At 53.9% G+C, this 19346-nt stretch overlaps 7 protein-coding genes across 7 annotated transcripts; 5 read left to right on the top strand and 2 right to left on the bottom strand.

Annotated features, from left to right (window-relative positions):
- Window positions 1–706: 706 nt before the first annotated feature.
- Z520_11807 (uncharacterized protein) lies at window positions 707–2082 on the top strand (the record flags this gene model as incomplete). The annotated part of the gene is made up of 4 exons (XM_016782295.1): window positions 707–1094; window positions 1145–1281; window positions 1335–1626; window positions 1679–2082. The coding sequence occupies 4 exons, from the start codon at window positions 707–709 to the stop codon at window positions 2080–2082; spliced, it is 1221 nt and encodes a 406-aa protein (XP_016626610.1).
- Window positions 2083–2790: 708 nt separating this feature from the next.
- On the top strand, window positions 2791–5298 carry Z520_11808 (uncharacterized protein; the record flags this gene model as incomplete). Its single annotated transcript, XM_016782296.1, has 1 exon — window positions 2791–5298. One exon carries the CDS (start codon window positions 2791–2793, stop codon window positions 5296–5298), a length of 2508 nt encoding a protein of 835 aa, XP_016626611.1.
- Window positions 5299–7502: 2204 nt separating this feature from the next.
- On the top strand, window positions 7503–9344 carry Z520_11809 (uncharacterized protein; the record flags this gene model as incomplete). The annotated part of the gene is made up of 1 exon (XM_016782297.1): window positions 7503–9344. One exon carries the CDS (start codon window positions 7503–7505, stop codon window positions 9342–9344), a length of 1842 nt encoding a protein of 613 aa, XP_016626612.1.
- Window positions 9345–10516: 1172 nt separating this feature from the next.
- Window positions 10517–12075, bottom strand: Z520_11810 (uncharacterized protein; the record flags this gene model as incomplete). Its single annotated transcript, XM_016782298.1, has 2 exons — window positions 10517–11904; window positions 11955–12075. 2 exons carry the CDS (start codon window positions 12073–12075, stop codon window positions 10517–10519), a joined length of 1509 nt encoding a protein of 502 aa, XP_016626613.1.
- A 1872-nt stretch (window positions 12076–13947) lies between these two features.
- Z520_11811 (uncharacterized protein) lies at window positions 13948–14913 on the top strand (the record flags this gene model as incomplete). The annotated part of the gene is made up of 1 exon (XM_016782299.1): window positions 13948–14913. One exon carries the CDS (start codon window positions 13948–13950, stop codon window positions 14911–14913), a length of 966 nt encoding a protein of 321 aa, XP_016626614.1.
- A 208-nt stretch (window positions 14914–15121) lies between these two features.
- Z520_11812 (uncharacterized protein) lies at window positions 15122–17062 on the bottom strand (the record flags this gene model as incomplete). Its single annotated transcript, XM_016782300.1, has 1 exon — window positions 15122–17062. One exon carries the CDS (start codon window positions 17060–17062, stop codon window positions 15122–15124), a length of 1941 nt encoding a protein of 646 aa, XP_016626615.1.
- Window positions 17063–17446: 384 nt separating this feature from the next.
- On the top strand, window positions 17447–18889 carry Z520_11813 (uncharacterized protein; the record flags this gene model as incomplete). The annotated part of the gene is made up of 1 exon (XM_016782301.1): window positions 17447–18889. The coding sequence occupies one exon, from the start codon at window positions 17447–17449 to the stop codon at window positions 18887–18889; it is 1443 nt and encodes a 480-aa protein (XP_016626616.1).
- Window positions 18890–19346: the final 457 nt, after the last annotated feature.

Consider the following 19346-nt stretch of genomic DNA (forward strand, 5'->3'; position numbering starts at 1 on the left):
CGCTGTTGAAGAGACGACTTCTTGTGGTTCAGCTCTTCCCTTCTTCTCGTCTCTTATATACAGAACATTTCCATCTTGACTCGCCGGATATAGTGAATGATCATCCTTTGATCTGTTTGGTGCCCGCATAAAGACCCCATACAGATCTGCTGTATGCCTCTGACGAGGCCCTCCGCTGCGGCTCCGCAAACGGTGTAAGACCCCAGACCCCTACTCCCTGTACAGGAAATTGGCCTTGCGAGGGGTTAACATACCTTCCGCAAGGATAATATGTTCCTTCGAGCGGTTATGCATATCCTGTGTCTCGTTGAGGAATGCGGGAAAACTACGGTTGGAAGAGGGAATGATGATTGCCGGGAAGATCGTCCAGAGTTAGGACAAGTTCCCAAAGTGCGTTTCCGCACACCACCGCGGACCTCCTGCGATGGGCTTCAGGGTTAAAGGATGAGGCACCTCAGAATGACTCGCGGACCCGCATCCTTGCTGGCAGAATATTGGAGAATAGCTCGTCTGAGGGTGGAGTGAGAAGATCAAGAGGGAAGAGAAGAGAGGGGAAAGCACAGACATTACTCACTTGATATTTAGACCGGTAGCCAGGGAAATCGTGCATAGTTGCTCAAAATCCTCTTGCTCCTGGCCGTGGCCCTTTGCGCATTGGTAAGGCTGAATCGAACAGCATTTCGTCCTTTGTTGAATACCAGTCAAAATGGGGCTTTCCACTGAGGCTGTCAACAATATCACGTCCAAGCTCAACGCTGCTTGCGGTGATGCGGAGAAAGGCATTCCAGGGTTGGTCGGCATAGCCATTGGAAAGGATGGTAAGGAGCTCTACGCTCATGCTGCTGGCAAGAGAGGCTTCGGCTCCTCTGAGCCAATGACCCTTGATAGCATTTTCTGGATAGCATCTTGCACCAAGATGATCACCGGTGTTGCATGTATGCAGTTAGTGGAGCAAGGCAAGCTGTCGCTGGACGATGCGAACCAAGTCGCGCAGCTGTGTCCCGAGATCAAGAACTTGAGCGTCTTACAGCCTGATGGCAAGCTCATCCCAGCGAAGAGAGGGATCACTCTGAGGATGCTGTTGTCGCATACAGGTCAGAAATAATCCCTTCCTGAAATGTGCAATAAGCTAACGTGAATCCAGCGGGTTTTGGGTATACGTTCTTTCACGAAGGTCTTCGTGATTACAGCAAACCCATCGGGTATGATGAATTTTCAGGGCACATCAAAGATCTGATTCAGCCTCTGGTCCATCAGCCTGGTGAGGGATGGCAATACGGCGTGGGCTTTGTCTCTTGATTTCAATCCGAATTGTTGCTAAATCCTCGCATTAGGTCGGTATAGATTGGGCTGGTATATGCGTCGAGCGTACCACCAATATGTCATTGAATGACTATTTTCAACGCCACATATTCCAACCCTTGGGCCTTAAAAATATCTCCATGTTTCCCAATGCTGAGATGAAGGCAAAACTGGCATACATGAATGCGCGGACTCCAGATGGTCAGCTTCAACCACGAGATCATCTCCTCCACCGACCCTTGGTGGTGGAGAGTCAGCAAGACATTGCGAGCTGTGTCAATAGTGGAGGAGCTGGCGCCTTTGCGCGGCCACGAGAATATTGCCGTAAGCTCCCTTTAGCCCAAACCGTGGATGATAAAGCTGATTGGAACAACAGAAATCCTGGCCGCTTTGCTGAATGACGGCACATCGCCGATCACGGGTGCACAAATTCTGAAAAAGGAGACGGTGGATTTGATGTTCCAGAACCAGATTTCCGAGTTCCCGGACTTTTCAAAGCAGGGGATCCCTCCAGCAAAGCCGGACCTGACCAATGCCATACCAGATTTGTATCCAGGCTCGCAGCAGGGCTGGGGGTTGACCTTTATGTTGAGTGATGGGCCAGCCGGCAGGTCGACGGGCACAGGGCATTGGGCGGGCCTCCCCAACCTCTACTGGTGGTGCGATCGAGCCAAGGGAGTAGCGGGCATGATATGTTCTCAAATCCTTCCTTTTGCAGACCCTCAAGTGCTTGGTCTCTGGGTGGCTCTCGAATCAGGAGTGTACAGTGGTCTCAGTTAGGTAACTCGGGGATGAGGTTGTCCCGTTTACGCAATGCTATCTTGCCGTTTTGATCCATGAGACGATAGCATCCGTCGGACAGGATTGGTTTGTAAGCTAGGCACAGTAAAGGAGGACGGGAGGACGGGAAAAGGGTGCAGTCGAGGAAATGAATGGAATGAATGGGCGCAGGTGGATTCGCGTCTGTACGATGTAACCCGTGGTGCTGTGCTGCAGCCAGCATTTGCCCTAGACCGCTGCGTAAGCTGGGATTAGCGGGCACAAGACCGACAAGACTGCATGTTCTGGTGTTTAGGGCACATCGTGGCGCTGTCAGGTCGGACTGGGGGACTGGGGGATTGGCGGTGACACAGCCTACCTCGCACCTAGTGGTAATAGCCTGGATGAGCCGGTTCGAAGCGAAGGCCAGGCGAAGGCTGCGAAGACTGCAGTGGGTGGCCGTGACAATTGCTTAGCCCGCAAAAGAGCTGGAGGCAGTTGGTGGGCGGTGGACACTGGGCACCGGGCAGCACAGAAGAAGGACAATCGCGGGGACTCAGCACTGGGACTGACCAAGACTCCACCTTCACTTCTTTCGCGCGCACTGGCACATCACAGAACTTCAAGCCTTCTAATTAACCTTGTTAGATGCTCTCGTCGCCGGGATCAATGCCGCAGTAAACCCTGAATCCAATCCGCCCGATTCACACAATTCCTCCCACACAAGTCATGGCCCAGACTATCGCTCTACGCCGTCGCCAGAACAAGAGCTGCGACCAGTGTCGGGCTGGTAAACGCCGATGCGATGTCGAAGTCGCTGTCCACGAGATTCCGGCAATCAGCGGTCTCGCTTTCCCTTCGAACGACGAACATGACGAGACCAATATTTTCGCCTCGTCCCCCTGCACGAATTGTAAGAAGTGGAAAAAGGCATGTACAATCGAGTGGATCAAGTCGCATCAAAGGCGCCAGTCGACCACCTCGAAACGCCGGCGGGGTTCCAAGGAGACATCGCACATAGCAGACGATGGAGCGACGCAGGACGTATGGGTGGATGGCGTGTCGAATCTTCCACCTCAAGATCCCGACCCCATACTCAGCGACTCTCTCAACAGGTCGATATCCAGAGAAACGTTTCCCGACGGTTCGACAGCGTGTCTGTCTACGAGTACAGTCTTCGAGAACTTCAACGGATCCCATCACGACGAGAGCGCCTCCCTCATGAACTCACAGCTCAACCAGCCCTTCTATGACTTCCCACCTGTCGACGGTCCCGAGCCGTATTCGACCAGCTACTACATGGCCCAGCCAATGCTCGACCCGGATGTCGCTATTGATGGCCAATCCTCGAGTTACCTCTCTGACGGTTCAAGTTCTTGGGGGCAGCCCATGTCGAACCCTCAGTCAGTAGTTGACAGCCAGGACCAGGAATCGACAGGCCAGGACCGCCGGTTCTCTCCTCCCTTATATGGAAATGGCCTGATGACCAAGAACGCTTCACCCTTCGCCTCGCATTTTCTTACTGAAGACCATAGCCGGCTCTATATCAAAAATGGCCTGCTTAAAATCTATCACGACTCTCTAGAAGGTGCTTTGAGCTGTTGGCTGATTGAGAGGAACTGCCCCTATGCGTCGAGTCCGTTTGTGGACGAAAGAGATGCTTGGAGCTCCAAATGGTCCAACAGAATTGTGACACGAGTCCGCGCATTAGACGACGCCTATTTGAGGAGTGGTGTCTTGTCTCAAAATGATCAGAAACAGGCTTCAAACGTCCTTAGCCTCGTGATTATGGCTTTCGCAGTGCAGTGGGCTCAATCCTCCTACGGAAAGCACGACAACCTAAGCACGCACCTACCAGAACATGGGATTTTTGGGCGCAATATGCAAAAAGCGCTCTGGCACAAAGCCAACCTCGCCCTGAGTCAGGCGACGGGAAACCCGTCTTTCAAGGTCATATTTGCTGCAATCATATTTTCTTTGACCCAACGTCCCATGGAGTCGGCCGAAGTCCTCCCCAGCCCAAATTCACGTCGACAGAATGACCTCGCATCGCTGCGCAAGATTCTCGATAACGATGGTGGCCCCATCTTTTTGGATGTCGCAGTCCGCAAACTGCATGATCATCAACGAAGACTAAAGGACGCTGAACGCTCTCGGGATGGGGGTCACCTCGCGTTACAAACGTCCTTCACTCTCGGTGAGCAGGATAAACAAACGTTTGGACTGATGTTTTGGCTCGCCATCATGTTTGACACAATTTCCGCTGCCATGAATCGACGGACTTTCGCTCTCAGTGACGGCGAAACCAGCATCGTTGATGACGTTCACCCACCTGCACCTAGGCTCGCAACATCTGTCAACGGGTTTGCTTGTGATCTGGATGGATATTCTGGTTTCTCCAACATGAACAGTTCTCAGTTGGCTCGAGAGTCGCACATATGGGGCAACTATTTCCTTCGTCAACAGTCCCGGGTCGGAGACGTTCGCAAGCAGACGACCCGTTGGCCTTGCTCCTATGTCGATGCTGCCGCATGCCTCGCTGATGCTGCTCCCGTCAAGGTCCTTGTTTTTCGCAGGGTAGGACATCTTCAAGATCTCTACTACCAGCGCGCCTCAGCCGAGGCGATCGAGAATGCCATTGCTTCCACGTTGGAGGTCTATAATCACTGGAATAATACCTACGGCCGCTTCATCAGTGACTGTGTGGCAAACCACGAGAGCCTGCCCGCTCGCATTCAATCATGGTATCTCCTCTTGGCCAGTCACTGGCACCTGGCCGTCCTCATTCTGTCGGATCTGATCGAGAAGCTGGACGATTCGAACATGACCCTGCCGGCAAATCGGACCGCGAGACAGACGACAGAGTTCTCTGCAGCCGTAAGGTTCCGCTCCGTGTACGCCGTGTCGGACCTCGGCCGATGTTCGCGCTTCGGCAACGAAGATCTATCCTTCTCGCAATCACCAGATTTCCACCATGCGGTCAACAAGGCAGCATTGCTCACAGAACCATGGACGGTAGTTTTGGTGCGCTCATTCGCACACGCCGGTGAAGTTCTCGTCAAACTCGTTCTGTCACGGCGGGAGCCCGGACTTTTCATGGACACCAACCACCTCTCAGAAGCAAGGAGTCGTCTGAATGATTGTATCGAAGCGTTGTGGCTGCTAGGACGAAAAAGTGACATGGCGTTAAGTGCAGCAAAAATACTGCAAGAAGCCGTGAACCAAGGCATGGCATAAAATTAATACACAGTAATGCAGAAAAGCATCGATGCCAGACTTATCAGGTTGGACTCTTCGTCTAACCCTGGCCTACTACCCTATTGTTCGTCATTTGCCGTGGATACCGTCGGAAGATCATGTTCCCCGGGCCTAGCGAATAGCGAGGACCAGTCTGTAGACGGATCAAACTGTCAGCGCTTCTGGTGAGCTCCCTTACCTCCTCCTCTTCCCTTTCCTTTTCTATGGCACGGCTTAGAGCAACTAAGGCAAGCCGTCAGTCCGCATTTTGTCGGTACATGGATCGCACGGGAGCGTCCGGCGTGCGGACACCTTAAGGAAGACCCCCTTCTCCGCGCAGCCTTAGCCGCACGGTCTCTGACAAACCTTATTACAACCAGGCAAGGCAGAGACAGAATTCTTCGGCCCAATGGATACGATGGACAAACCGTGGTTTAAGGTCCCTGCATTAGCTCTGCCTCATTTCTTTTAGCCCCAGGGACTTGAAACGAGACGTGTTCTCCGCGCGGACAGGGTCCGGCTTACGCAACTCGTTATCCGCACATCTTCCTCGGGGATGGTATGCGGATCCGCATGTGCACGAAAGAATGCAGATCCTGGTGACCTCTCCACGCGGGGAAAGCACAAAGAGGCTTGCTTTTCCCCGAAATCTGGGGAAACAAAGCCCTTAGAGGCGTGCTCGGGACAGGTCAGGTGAGGGAGTCGAAGGCAATAGGTCACAAGGGCCGAGTTGATCAAAGCCATTCCCATCAATGGCACAGACCGGGCGAGCTGATGGACGATGCTCGGAGCTTCGGAAACACGATGGAAACACTGAGGAGACTTGGGGAACAAGGTGCGGCTGCCCGAACCAGGCTTTGAGCAGCCGGCCTTGCCACCAACCGCTGCCTCGCCGCTTATATCGAATCACCTTAAGCAACAGCAAGCGAATGATTGATTGTTGCTGTGCGCCTGGGATGTTGATGCCTCTGGCAGAGGGTTGCCCACTATACGAAGTGTTTACACTGGTGTTGCTGTCCTTTCCTGCCATTTGTGCGTCCGGATTGGCTACTATTTCCCCTATTCCAATGGGATTTTCAGGGGAGTCACGGAACCCTAGGAGGTCTTAACTTCGATTACTGGTGGATGTCGATGGTTTTGAATATGCTGACAGGCAGTTATCTTGGGCTGGATATATATAACCCTTGTGAATTGAAGTTATGGCTCCAGACCTTTGAGATTACTATCGCCTTCGTTCTCCTTATGATTCTGTGATCCCTAGGTATGCAGAGACCGGCACAGCCTCTTTCAGCTACAGGTCGCCCAACGTTATCCTTGCCGGGTCTATATCAAAAGTGCCACCAACGCGTCATGGATACAGCAGATCCTCATCCCTGAAACCTCGCTCAATAGCCTTGAGGGAGGGTCTGAGTTCCCAGACGAATTTGTGGTGTGAGTCTTGTATCCAATGCCGCCAGGGGCTGGATTTGGACTTGCCACGATTTCGCATTCCATACTCATCTTATGCTTCAGCTCGGGCCCACCCTACGGATCCCTGTGGAAGAGGCTGTCGGCCAGGCCCTTTTCAAAGAGCGATCTTTCACAAAAATCGTGTAAAGATATCCGCACAAGAAGGGCCGGTACCAGTGGACGGAACGGCTGCGTTGTCATGATGGCGAGAGATTTCCACGTTATCGCATGGAATTCATTCGAATAGAGGTCGGGAACGTTGACAAAGGTCGGTGATCATCTTTCGACGCCTCTGGGAAAAGCGAACGATTCACTTTGCGCCACGTCTTGCCAACACTGACATGTTCCATGATTGGTCCGATATGAGTGATGGATTCTTACTCAGCCTCGCGAGGCTGAAGCGCCAACGCACATGTCAACTTGACCTGTGACTACCTAGGATTAAGTACTTCTTTTCCTTTAACCAGGTCTTTATCTTTCTTTCGTTGGCATTTGCGTTGCTGCTCCGGCACATTCTCTCATATACGGACTCTCTTTTCTTCTTCTCAAATTTGCCTTCGTTGCTTCGTTGCACCCTTCGGACAAGCATCAGGTACAGGTCATAGTCGCCTTCCATAGCCAACTTCTAGGGAAGTCACGACACCGGTTCACAGTACAGAATACACCTTTGCGAGTTCCTTTCGTCGCCATTGCACCACCGCCTGACTTGTTTGTTTTGCATTTTGCTCAAGTATATTCTGTATAAAGAGACGGAGATGTTATTGATCGACACGGAGAGCCTGAAACTGGAATCTATTGTCTACCCTGCTCCAGGGTCCTATGCCATCCTCTCACATACTTGGGGGAAAGAAGAGATCAATTTCCAAGAGTGGAAATGCATTGAGTCTGGGGCTGGTGGTGCGGATGAGGCTGACAGGCTGAAACAGAAGTCCGGGTACGCAAAGATCGAAATGACCTGTCGCATGGCAAAGGCCGATGGATTGAAATACGCCTGGGTGGACACGGTGTGCATAGACAAGAGCAGCAGCGCGGAGCTCTCTGAAGCCATAAACTCCATGTTCAAATGGTACCGAGACTCGCACATCTGCTACGCGTATCTGTCCGACCTGGAAAACGCGTCCGACCTGACCCAGCTTCAAGCATCCCGCTGGTTCACGCGAGGATGGACGCTCCAGGAACTTATTGCTCCCCAAAGGGTCCGCTTCTACGATAAGTGGTGGGTGGAAGCCGGGACCAAGGCCAAATTTCAAGAGCTGCTCGCGAAGATCACGCAAATCGACCCGGACGTGCTCGTCAACGGGCAAAACCTGGACTTTGTGCCCGTGGGCAGGAGAATGTCTTGGGCGGCTGCCCGAGAAACCAGCCGGGTCGAGGATATCGCGTACTGCCTTTTGGGGATCTTCAACGTCAACATGCCTCTGCTGTACGGGGAAGGGGACAGGGCATTTCTCCGCTTGCAGGAAGAGATCCTCAAGGAGCACAACGACTTGAGTCTGTTCGCGTGGCAAAACACGTCCGGGAAGTCGCTTTATCGCGGCATCTTTGCGGAATCGCCGTCCGAGTTCTCAGACTGCGTCGACCTCAAGGCGCCGCACGAGAGGCAGAGCCTGTGGAATGAGGTCTCGGTCACCAGCAACGGATTACGCGCCGAGGGTATCTTCCCACCCGGTCCTCCCGGACGCGTCGACCGTTGCATTCTGGATCTGGGATGCTGTCGCAAGGGCGCTACACGAAACCCTGAATGGCTGTTTGTTCAGCTACTAAAGGTAGGCGAGACATTCGTCCGGGTCCTGCCAAAACACATCACGGCCGAGAAATCGCGGCGGCTCTGGTGGCAGGGCACCAGGCGAACCGTCTACGTCCGCAAGAGTGTCCAGGGCCCGCAGCAATTGACCGAGGCAAACTGCCGCATCTCCAACGTCACGATACAGTTCGCCGAGTCCCTACGGCGCCAAATGCGGCTCTGCGACGTGCTGCCCCGACAACATTGGGAGGTGGAAACCACCAGATTTGGAGTCGAGTCCGCCCACTTTGTCGGCATCGTGCCCTTTGTGTTCGAGACTCCACCTCCAGCTCCCCGACTGCAAAGGCGTCTCGTGCTCCTCTGTGGTGTCCACAAATCCTTCATCCGAAGCTGGAGGCTCGACTCGTGGGCCGCCATATTCCAGGAGTCGGGTCCAAACGACGAGCTTTCGACGGCCCTGGTGGCATTGGCTCACGGGGACGACGCCAGCCTTCTCGAAGAGCACCGACAGAACGCCGTCAAGGACATGCTTTTCGCCAATTTCTCCGCCACCTACGGGGTCCTGAGGGGGCTGGACAAGAGGGCTTCGGTCACGATTGAGGATCATCGAAACCCTCGGAGGAGGCAGTACATCCTATCGCTGGAGACGCACGACGTGGCTGTGGAACACACATGGAGAGCCACAACGGTGACCGTTAACTGCGAGGTGATGGATGTGCCCGCTGTGGAGAAGGTCCGGAGCTCAAAGGCGCCCGTGAAATTCGAGGTGGTCGAGAAGCTCGATCATCCGCAGCTGCCGCTGGTGTCGATAGATCCTGTCAATCCACGAACCTCTGCTGTGAGTGTGGCGTGAAGACCTGGCTTTGTCAACAGGAAAAAATTTGCAGCGTCCTTGCTTTTGGTGCATATACCGAGTACGTTGCTACATGATTTTTCCGTTTCCACAGAAGAATCCAATAAATAATGTCTCTCATTTTAACGACAACAGATCCACGGCCACACCACCAATCTCCGTAAATCCCTTCCTCTTCCTCCGAGGCTGCACACTCAAGGCAATGGATTATTGCGTCCTGACTCACGCTTGATTCCCAACAATAGCTACGCAGCTACTGCGTACCGGTTACGAGATAGCCTCCTTGGAAATGTCCCATAAGGGTTAATTACAGTGGACAAAGGCTTAGGTGGGCAGAGGGAAAATGAGACACGTCGATATTATTTTTACCCGCCAAGCCTGCCCTCCGAACTTGAATGTCAGCCTTCCCCCCCGCCCCCTTTAGCGTGGCGTATGGAACCCCCGGTGGCCCCTCTACCTACCTAGGTATTCAAGATACTATACCCTCGTACGTGGATACCGTTCGTTCCCCTGATCGGCATCCGGTGGATATACTGTACACCCACCTAAGATGTGGAAACAACACAAAACTCGTATATGAGCCGACTTGCGTCGTACATCCAAAACCAATCATTATATTATGACCGACCTACGTAAATGATCCCATACGTCCTCGCGGTCCTACAAATGTCGCTTCGCTTCGCTTCGCGCTACGATGGGCTCAACCGCTCACGAAATATACCTCGGACTCCTCCTCATTGAAGACCGTATTGTGAGGGCTTTGATTCGATACAATATTTGGCTGTGGCCCTTCGGTAAGAGCACTGGGTGAGGGGCTTTGCTGTATATACAAGAGATGTTTGCTCACTAGGTAATAAAGAATCACTGGAACCCAGGAGACGCGCTGAGCGATGGGTGAATCGGGGGACAATGCGGGTGCAAACACATCGAACAACTCAGGACTGAGGACTCGGGTGAAGTGCCGGTATTCAACGGTCTTTATCGTCAGCCTATAGCTGTGTTCAAAAGAGTGGAAGTAATGCAAGAAAAATCATAAAAACCAATCATAGCCCCTGACAAAGTTCGTGCTCAGAAACCTTTTGAAGCCCATCACCATCCTCCCCCTGAGCAGCTCCTCGCTTCTGACAACAATCAACTTGTGTGCCCCTGGATGGTCATCGTGCACAATACCATCACTCTCCAATCCGTGGAGCTCCGCCTTTCCAGTCGTTGCGCTCATAGTATCGGAAGACCAAGTCATAGCCGTCGAGGTCGTGAACGATACGGTCGACGCGGCGATACCCTTTGATAGCATCCATCTTGGTATTACGACGAGCAGCCTGTCGCTCCAGCATCCGGAGCTCAGCCAGCTCGTCATGGTCAGCATAGGCCTTTTCCTCGTATGTAGCGGTAGCTTCGAAAAGAGTAACGGTAAACCGGCCAGGCTTGAAAATGTCCACGACATGCTGGATAATGTCAGCGGTCTCACGACCCTTCTGGCCACAAGGGACGTTGGTCTCGAAAGATGCATAAGAGCAGATTGGCTCTGGAGTCACATGAACAGTGAAATAGTGGGTTCCTTTCTGTCCGTTAGGCGCTGGGATAACTCCGTTGGCCGAGAATCCGCAGGGTGTAAAGAGATATGCATCGACTCGAGCTTCTGGATACTTGTCGACCGGATAGACATTGGAAAGACCGCACGACTCGGACACCACAGTGCCAAGGGCATGCCCTTCAGTGGTGAGTTCCGAAGGAAAGGCCTCTTCCTTGAGAGAAATGTCGCTGTCATCAGATGATGCATTGCTGAATACATCGACGTGATCATCTCGTCCTCCTTGAGATCCTCTCCACTGATCTTCTGCGACCGCACTCGCATGGTCGAGGTAGAATTGTCGGGCATTCTCCTCGTCCAAATCAGTCATGAGGATCTCGAGAGTTTCGTCTTCACCTTCGCACACCTTGGAACCACGGTCGACCACCAGCGACGACGGCAAATCCAGAACTTTGGTCTCAGTGCCTGGACTACCCATGCTTTGTGGGCTTGCTGGTGGCGTCAACATGGTGTATGGTTCAGTGAGATACAGGTACCAGTGCTCGCCATTCATCTTGCCGATCATGTACGCAGAACCCCCAACAAAGAGTTTGTCAAGAGTGTACACCTCATCGCGCCAGCTGCGATGTGGACCACGTTGGCGGTCCGGGAACAAGTAGTTCTTGCGACTGTAGAAAACACGGTATGGAGCGGCCGCGACGGCAATAGCATTGGATGGTGGAGCAGTTGCACGTGGGAAACCTCCAAAGAGGACCGCGATTTCGAGGATCCGTGGCAGCCCGCAAAGCAGGGTAGTTGTCCCGCAAGTCTTCAAAATAAGCTTGTGAGGGAAGACAAACATGCTCGACTCAGAAAGCAGATAAGCATCAACATCTTCAGACTCAATGATGGACAAGACTTTGCAATTGACTAGGTCAAGCATTGTCTTCCAGACGTCCGATGGCACGGCCTTGAGTCCCGTGGGCTCCGAACAGCCCTGGAGGGCATCTGCTGATGGACTGAACCATACTTCTAGGAGTTTCTCGGGACCTTCCAAGATGTCAGATACGAGGCAAGACCCTCGGACGCGAGACACTTACCTTCGAATGCATTGCTAGAATCAAGGTCTAGCGCCACTTCACGATTGATGGTCAATGATGGGGTGTGACTAAAGCTCGATGGCGAGATTGTATAATGCTTGGGGATCGCAATGTGTACCATATCCTTTCGAAGGCGCGGACAGAGTCCTCTCGTTGCTTGGAGTGTTGTGGGCAAGAAGGTGAAGAAACACTGATCTGACGATTCAGTGAAGCACTATCTGCCACCCAGACGAACAATGCGGTGTCCGCCTGAGAAGAGAAGGCCCACTATGCGGTGGGAGAGTTGGAGGCTGGCTTTTGCCAGCAGCAGTGTGTGATGTGTCTTGATATCCCTTCTCAAGGGTCGTTATGGAGGCCTGGTGGAGGAGAGGAGGAAGAAGATTTCCTGCACGAACGGAATTGTGGGCAGTGTTTGTGGACTCTTTCTGATCAAACTTCGATCGCCGTCCAAGTGGTGTGAGAGATGTTTGTTATCTCTCGAGAGGCTTTGCTTGATGGAAACTCGCCGTGAGACTTTTGTTATAGATCCGCAAGTAGCTGGTGTTATCTGGGCCTATTTGGCGGGTTAGCACCGTGTCGGTCAATGGGAACAGTGGAGGGACGCACTTTGCTGGCTTGGATAGGAAGCGAAGCAAATCCTTGCGGCTCATAGAGATGTTACTGAAACTTGCTGGAGATGAAGGGCGGCTTTCACAGCCTGAGCGTCGAGTGAATCACTCAACTGGTGAAGGTCGCCAGGGCTGCGGTTGTGGTGGTGAACAATGGTGGGCGGTGCAAAAAATGCCTCAGCGAAAATTTCCTGACCGCTCAATGGAGGGGGGTTCTGCGATAGAGAAAACTGCGTCAAAGTAGACGAGCCGATGAGAAGGATGTATCCAACAATATGAGGGGATTGGGACTTTCGCAGCAGTTGCAATGGTAGAGGATGTGGTAGAGGATTCAGAAGAGGCAAAAATTGTGCGTTGAATGTTGATGTCGCACCAGAAAAAGAAGTGGCAGCTTTGTGTGTGACAGGCGGTGATGGCACCCGATGGTGTGTGGACACCGCCAGCTGGAAATTTCGGGCGCGGAGACGGAGCCCAATACCGAGTAACGGCCAGTGAGAAGCCTGGGAACCCCGCCGCCTCGGCACCGATGACGAAAGGCTCTAGGCACTGCGCTGCGAAAATTCTTGATTAGCGCTGGGCTAGTCGACAGGGGGCGGCCACTGAAGGCTGCTTGGGTTCGTTACTCTGTAGCAGCACAGCGACTTCCGGAACAACCGAAAGAGTCACTGGGACAAGATCAAAATGGGGAACGGAGGAGGTGCAGAGGAACTGGCTACCGAGAATGCACAACCACCTGCTGAAACAAAATGTACTGAGGCAGCTTGCATTAACCTCTATACAAATACTTCGCCGCAACTGCAAGCACGTGCTCTCTCAAGCATCAACTGCACATGCTTCGAAGCCCTCTGGCCTACTATTACGGGAGTCTCATCCCCAAAGGCAGCCGGGAGACTCGTCTAGCCTTCTTGGAGAGCGAAGAGACGGTGTACGACTAAGTCACCTAAGGGCGTTGCAATCGAGATCGTCTTCAGTCGAAGCATGCTTTGTCTCGCCCCAAGAAGTCACGGAGAATAAAACGTTGCAGCCCCTCCAATGCCCATTTTCTGGTGCCTGGACCACTTAGCGCCACCCCCGCGATGTTCGCTCCCCGGCAGCCCTAGGGCCTACCCAGATAAGGCTGCTAGGCTCCCGAGGCTCTTAAAACCACCAGCTTGTCAGCTACCAGGCTGGATCGACCGCCCAATCGCACCTACCAAGGCTGAACTGAAAATTGTTATCCGCCAAACCACGCCGCCACCCGGCAATCTCCGCCCCTGCTTAACAATCCTTTGTCGGATCGTGCATCACCAACTGCGCCAACTGCGCCAACTGCGATTTATTTCAGAACCGCCCTGCCCGCAACCTCTAACATGTGTCTTGGACGATAGCATTTTTCGCAGTCAGCTATGGGTCTCGAGAATATCAAGCACGTCGTGCTCATCCTCTCTGGCAAAGGGGGCGTCGGAAAATCAAGTGTCACTCTGCAACTCGCCCTGTCCCTTACACAGCAAGGTCACAATGTCGGAATCCTTGATATTGATCTTACTGGGCCCAGTATACCTCGCCTTCTCAATCTGGAGGACGAGAAAGTGACACAAGCTCCTGGTGGCTGGCTACCGGTTAGGGTACACGATGCAAGAGAAGCAGCAGACAAGGACAAACCCAATAGAGGCTCTCTCCACGCTTTATCCTTAGCATTCCTCCTTCCTTCCCGCTCTTCGGCCGTCATCTGGCGCGGACCAAAGAAGACGGCAATGATCAGGCAATTCGTTTCAGATGTTCTATGGCCGCCAAATACAGACTACCTTCTCGTTGATACACCACCCGGCACCAGCGACGAGCATATCGCGATTGTCGAGGAATTACATAAACTTGCTGCCGATGTACAGCCCGTGACAACCTCCAACGGCAATGGCCTCGCCCTTGAAATTGACACCAGACCAAAACTTTCCGGAGCTGTGGTGGTCACTACTCCGCAGGCGATTGCGACAGCCGATGTGCGGAAAGAGCTCAATTTCTGCGTAAAGACTCAGGTACCCGTGCTTGGAGTCATCGAAAACATGGCGGGCTATATGTGCCCCTGCTGTGGCGAAATCAGCAATGTCTTTAGCAAGGGCGGAGGCCAGGTCATGGCCAGCGAAGCCAATGTCCCTTTTCTAGGGTCGGTTCCCATCGATACTGGTTTCGGGGCCTTGGTCGAAGGCGTGAAAGACGTGCCAAGTGCTGCCAATGATGCCACTACAACGAACGGTCACGATTACGGAGAGTCCGCAGAATTGGTCGAGAGGTACAAGAAATGCGGATTATGTCCCATTTTTGCAGAATTCGCCACCAGGATAGACCAAACAATACGGACCTCACCAGTCTCGTAAAGAATGATTGCTTGCTCGCTCATCATTCGGCTCATATGGGTATGTCATGGTATGACTGTCGGCCGTTCTTCTCTGCAAGCCGGGGAATGGCAATCAGGCCTTGACAGTTTGGAGGGGGTTTGTCGTATCCCATCTTTGGCCACTGTCTCCCCGAGCTACATCAATATATGCGAAGTCAACGACCGAAGAAGTCGTTTTCCTCGAGGCTCTAAGTTTGAACAGCCGTTATCTGTGCAGTGCTCGGATTCAGCGAGGAATTTGCCTTGATAGACGACGCTGCAGCGCAAGATTGGATTATGCAACGTGCAGTCTCCCATGCCCACAGGGCGTTTTGATCCACCCATTTGATATCCCTCGAATCCAGATATGGGAAGACTCGAGCATCAGGGACAGCCACAGCGATAGAGACAGTAGATCCTCCGGGCTCGAGACCCGACGACTTGTCGACGTCATTTGATGGTGTATCTGCCCGAGAGATTGAATTCCTCTGGGGCACCTGTTCCTGGCTTAAGTTCAGAGAGGTGTCCGGTGACTCGATGCTAGGTTGACCACCACTAGAGCGTTCGGTGCCATCTGAGGTTGGCGGGAGTGCATTTCCTGTTTCTGGGATCGGATTGCCAGGCTGGTGCATATGGTTCGAGTTGAGAGCAACAGAAGATGCGAGTGTCGATGTATTCGCAGGTTTGGGAATCTCCCTGAAATTGCTGGAAATTGTATCCTTATCCGGTTTCCTAATCGGCTGGCTCAGCTGCCTCATTTGGGCCAGCATGGTCGTACTCAAGCGCTCCAGCCAGACATCGCGGCGTGGACATTGTGGGACGATGCTATCCATCCAATTCGCACTCAATCTTCGACTCATGGACTTCAACGCAGGAGAGCTTGTCGAGGTCAAGACGTCGATCCCATTGATGCCAGTATCGTGATGCCGTCCCGTGGAGGAAGGGGAGGAAATGGACGATGATGACAACGGCGGCGATGAAGATGAACATTCAGCCTGGTCCATGCTGTTGATCAAGTCGATCGCGCCAATCATCTGCATCCGACCAGTCATGCGGAAAGTGCTCGTTTGCACATCGATGTTGTTCTGTCGGAGCCAGATGGCAGCAGCGCCTCCGGATCGAGCAGCCCAGGGTGTCATAGCAGCCACTTCAGAGCCAGCCAGGCGTGAGATGACCATCAATATGAGCAGGAACAGGCCATCCCAGCCTTTCTGGGCGGCCACGTAGGTCATGGCCAACAGCTGGAGGTAGTGCGTCAGCTGGAAGTACCAGAAGACCCATTTGCATCTGCGCGGGGTGCTGATGGCCAGCATGGGCTTGTTTAGCAGCCAGTCGATGACGGCGCGGTCGCCGCGGTAGAGGTGCCATGTCGATGCATTGTCATGTGGTGCAACCAGCATACAGGCGGAAGTGTACGCCTCGTTGTTTCCGAGGTAGCCCGCCGGTCGGTGGACGGGGAGGTGGTGGTTGACCAGGGCGTTGATACGGGACAACAGGAGCAGAGCACACGTCCCATAGGCGCCGCGCAGGGCCAGCGGTAATCCCAGTGCTGTCACGACGACATGGCCGGTTGCGGTGTACAGTCGCTCTAGCGCGCTGGAGGTCGCCGAGCCTTTGCTGCCAGGTGAAGCCTTACTGAAGCGCAACTCGACGAGGTGCAGCACCTGCGGACGGCAGAAGGCGACGTTCTTAGGGATGGATGGTTTGATCGAAGACTCTCCGCCCACTTTCGTGTGTGAGTGTCTCGCGTTGTTGACCGATTCCGGTGGCGTGGTCTCGACGTCAACGACGTCGGTCTTCCCTCGGAAGGCGTGCGCGGTGAGCAGCTCTCTCGCGGCTCCGTTGGCACACTGGAACACGCTGCCCCAGGACACATCCCATACGGTCATGGATCCGGCGACGCCTGCGCTGCTTGTCTGGTCGAGTACGGCGGATCCCAGCGAGAGCAATTTCCCCACGGCCTTTAGCTGGCCCAGCTTGGGCATGAGATCCAGGCAGATTTTGCCGCGGAGGCACGCGTTGCCAATCACCTGGAACTCATCATGCGGGCTGGAGAGGTGCACGACCAGCGGCACCAGGGCACACCACTCGGTGATGATGTGGGGGAGGGCAGGAAGGGAAATGTAGCTGGCGTAGCTGATGGTACTCATCTTCTGAATAGGGGCATCTTGATTGTTCTCATATCTCTCTCAGCGTCTCTGGGAAAGACGTCCCCGTTCCATTTTGGGGGTATATGGACATATGTAGAGATAGAGAGAACCACAGGCTGGCTTCCGTTGCAACCGGGGGCTATGCTGGGTGCGTGGCTGCCTACCTTGGACCACATGGCAAAGAGTATGTAGGTCTATTCGATCTCAGCTGCTTCCAATCAAGGCTTGGACTGGGGCAAAGAAGCAGATACAGATGATGCCCAAGTGGCGCAGCTTATGGACCCGCAAGGCTTAGAAGGTCAACCGAGTTTTCCATCTGCGAGTTACTGTTGTAACTCGTCTGATAAGTTGACATCTCTTTAATACCCTGATGCTCTGACGGTCATGGAAGGCCCCTTTGCATGCCATGGCACCCTGATACACTCTCGGTCGCCATCCGAGGTTGAAGTCCTCGACGATACGCTCATCATAGTCGATGACAAGGGCAAGATAAGCCACATCTACCCACAATTCCAGCCCAAAGACGGCCAAAGCCTGGAGGACAGCATTGGCCAGTTAATCAGCCAACCTGTTGCTGGCATTCCTGTCATTCGCTTGGAGTCTCCCAGCCAATTCCTGGTTCCGTCCTTCATCGACACCCATGTCCACGCACCGCAGTTCTCCATGCGCGGCCTCGGCCAGGGTCTCCATATCCTGGACTGGCTGGACCAGATCACGTTCCCGCACGAGGCCAAATTCCGCGATATCGACTACGCGCGGCACGTCTACTCACGATGTGTCGAGATGGGCCTCCGCCAGGGCGTGACCACCGCGTGCTACTTTGGCAGTCTGCACACGCCCGCGACCAAGATCCTCGTCGACGTGTGTCTTGAAAAGGGTCAGCGGGCGTTCGTGGGGAAGACGTGCATGGATAACCCGCAGACCAACCCGGCGTATTACAGAGAAGACACCACGGACGTGGTGGCCGGAACGAGAGACGTGATCCAGCACTGTCGAGCCGTGGACGCGCAAGGCGATAATGTCCGACCGATCCTAACGCCGCGGTTTGCATTAAGCTGCACGCCAGAATCACTGACCGAGCTGGGCAAACTGGCCAGGGAGCACGAGCACGTCTACGGCGAGGGCCAGGGGATCCCCAACCAAACGCACTTCTGCGAAGCGCAGCAAGAAATCGACGCCACGTTGAACCAATACCGCGACTTCAGCTGCGAAGCCGACCTGTACGCGCACTTCGGCTTATTCGACCACAACTCGGTGCTCGCACACTGTACGCTGCTCAGCGAGGAGGACCAATCCAGAATCAAGCAACAGAACTGTGGGATAGCGCACTGTCCGGCCTCGAATACGACCGTCGGCGGGGGATTCATGGCCGCCCCGATTCGTAAACTGCTGTCAGACGGGGTCACCAAGATCGGCCTGGGCACCGATTCGGGAGGTGGGTTCTCGTGCAGCATCATGGACGCCATGCGGCTTGCACTGATCGTGGGCAACGCACGGGAGATGCTGTCCGCCGGCAAGGAGGAGAGGCTGAAGCTGGAAGAGATCTTCTACATGGCCACGCTGGGCGGCGCCAAGGTGCTGCGTATGGAGGACCGCGTCGGCTCGTTCGATGTAGGGAAACAGTTCGATGCGCTTTTGGTGGACATGAGCGATCCTTCCTACGACAGGGGCTCTGGCGGTTTCGAAGGCATGCACACCATGATGGACGGCGAGGACCGGAACGCCGAGGGGATCAGGCGGGTATGGGAGAAATGGGTCATGTCTGGGGACGACAGGAACCTGAGGAAAGTCTGGGTTGGTGGGAAAGTCAAGAAAGACATGTTTTAGGATCGGTGAAAAGAGATGCGGAGGGATGTAAGGCTGCGAAGGCAAACCTCTGAGCATGGGAGCTGTCTTCCCCGAGTTTATGGGCTGCAGCGCCAGGACTGCTTGAAACCTCGACAGATAATAGAGTGATAACCCAACCGACCCCGGATTGGATATCGTGTCAGCCTTACACAAACTCCTCGCTGCTCCAGCCTCGTCTCCTCCCCGTTTCGGGAACCTCTAGACCCCACACGGGGTTGCGGGGGGACGACCTGGGAATCCTTGGCTCCTGGTACTTTGAAAAATACCAAGTAGAGGAGGGGGCGTTCCTGTGCATTCTTGGATACCACTGGCACTTCGGCAGTTGACAATAGACTCCCCGCATCGCGGGTTATATTTATGGCGCCGAGCGAAAAGCTGTGCGCGACCAAAGACCAGAATACGGTTACAGTATGGTTGACATGCCTCCCAAGCAGCT

The sequence above is a fragment of the Fonsecaea multimorphosa genome, assembly GCF_000836435.1.
Source record: "Fonsecaea multimorphosa CBS 102226 unplaced genomic scaffold supercont1.43, whole genome shotgun sequence".
Classification (NCBI taxonomy): domain Eukaryota; kingdom Fungi; phylum Ascomycota; class Eurotiomycetes; order Chaetothyriales; family Herpotrichiellaceae; genus Fonsecaea; species Fonsecaea multimorphosa.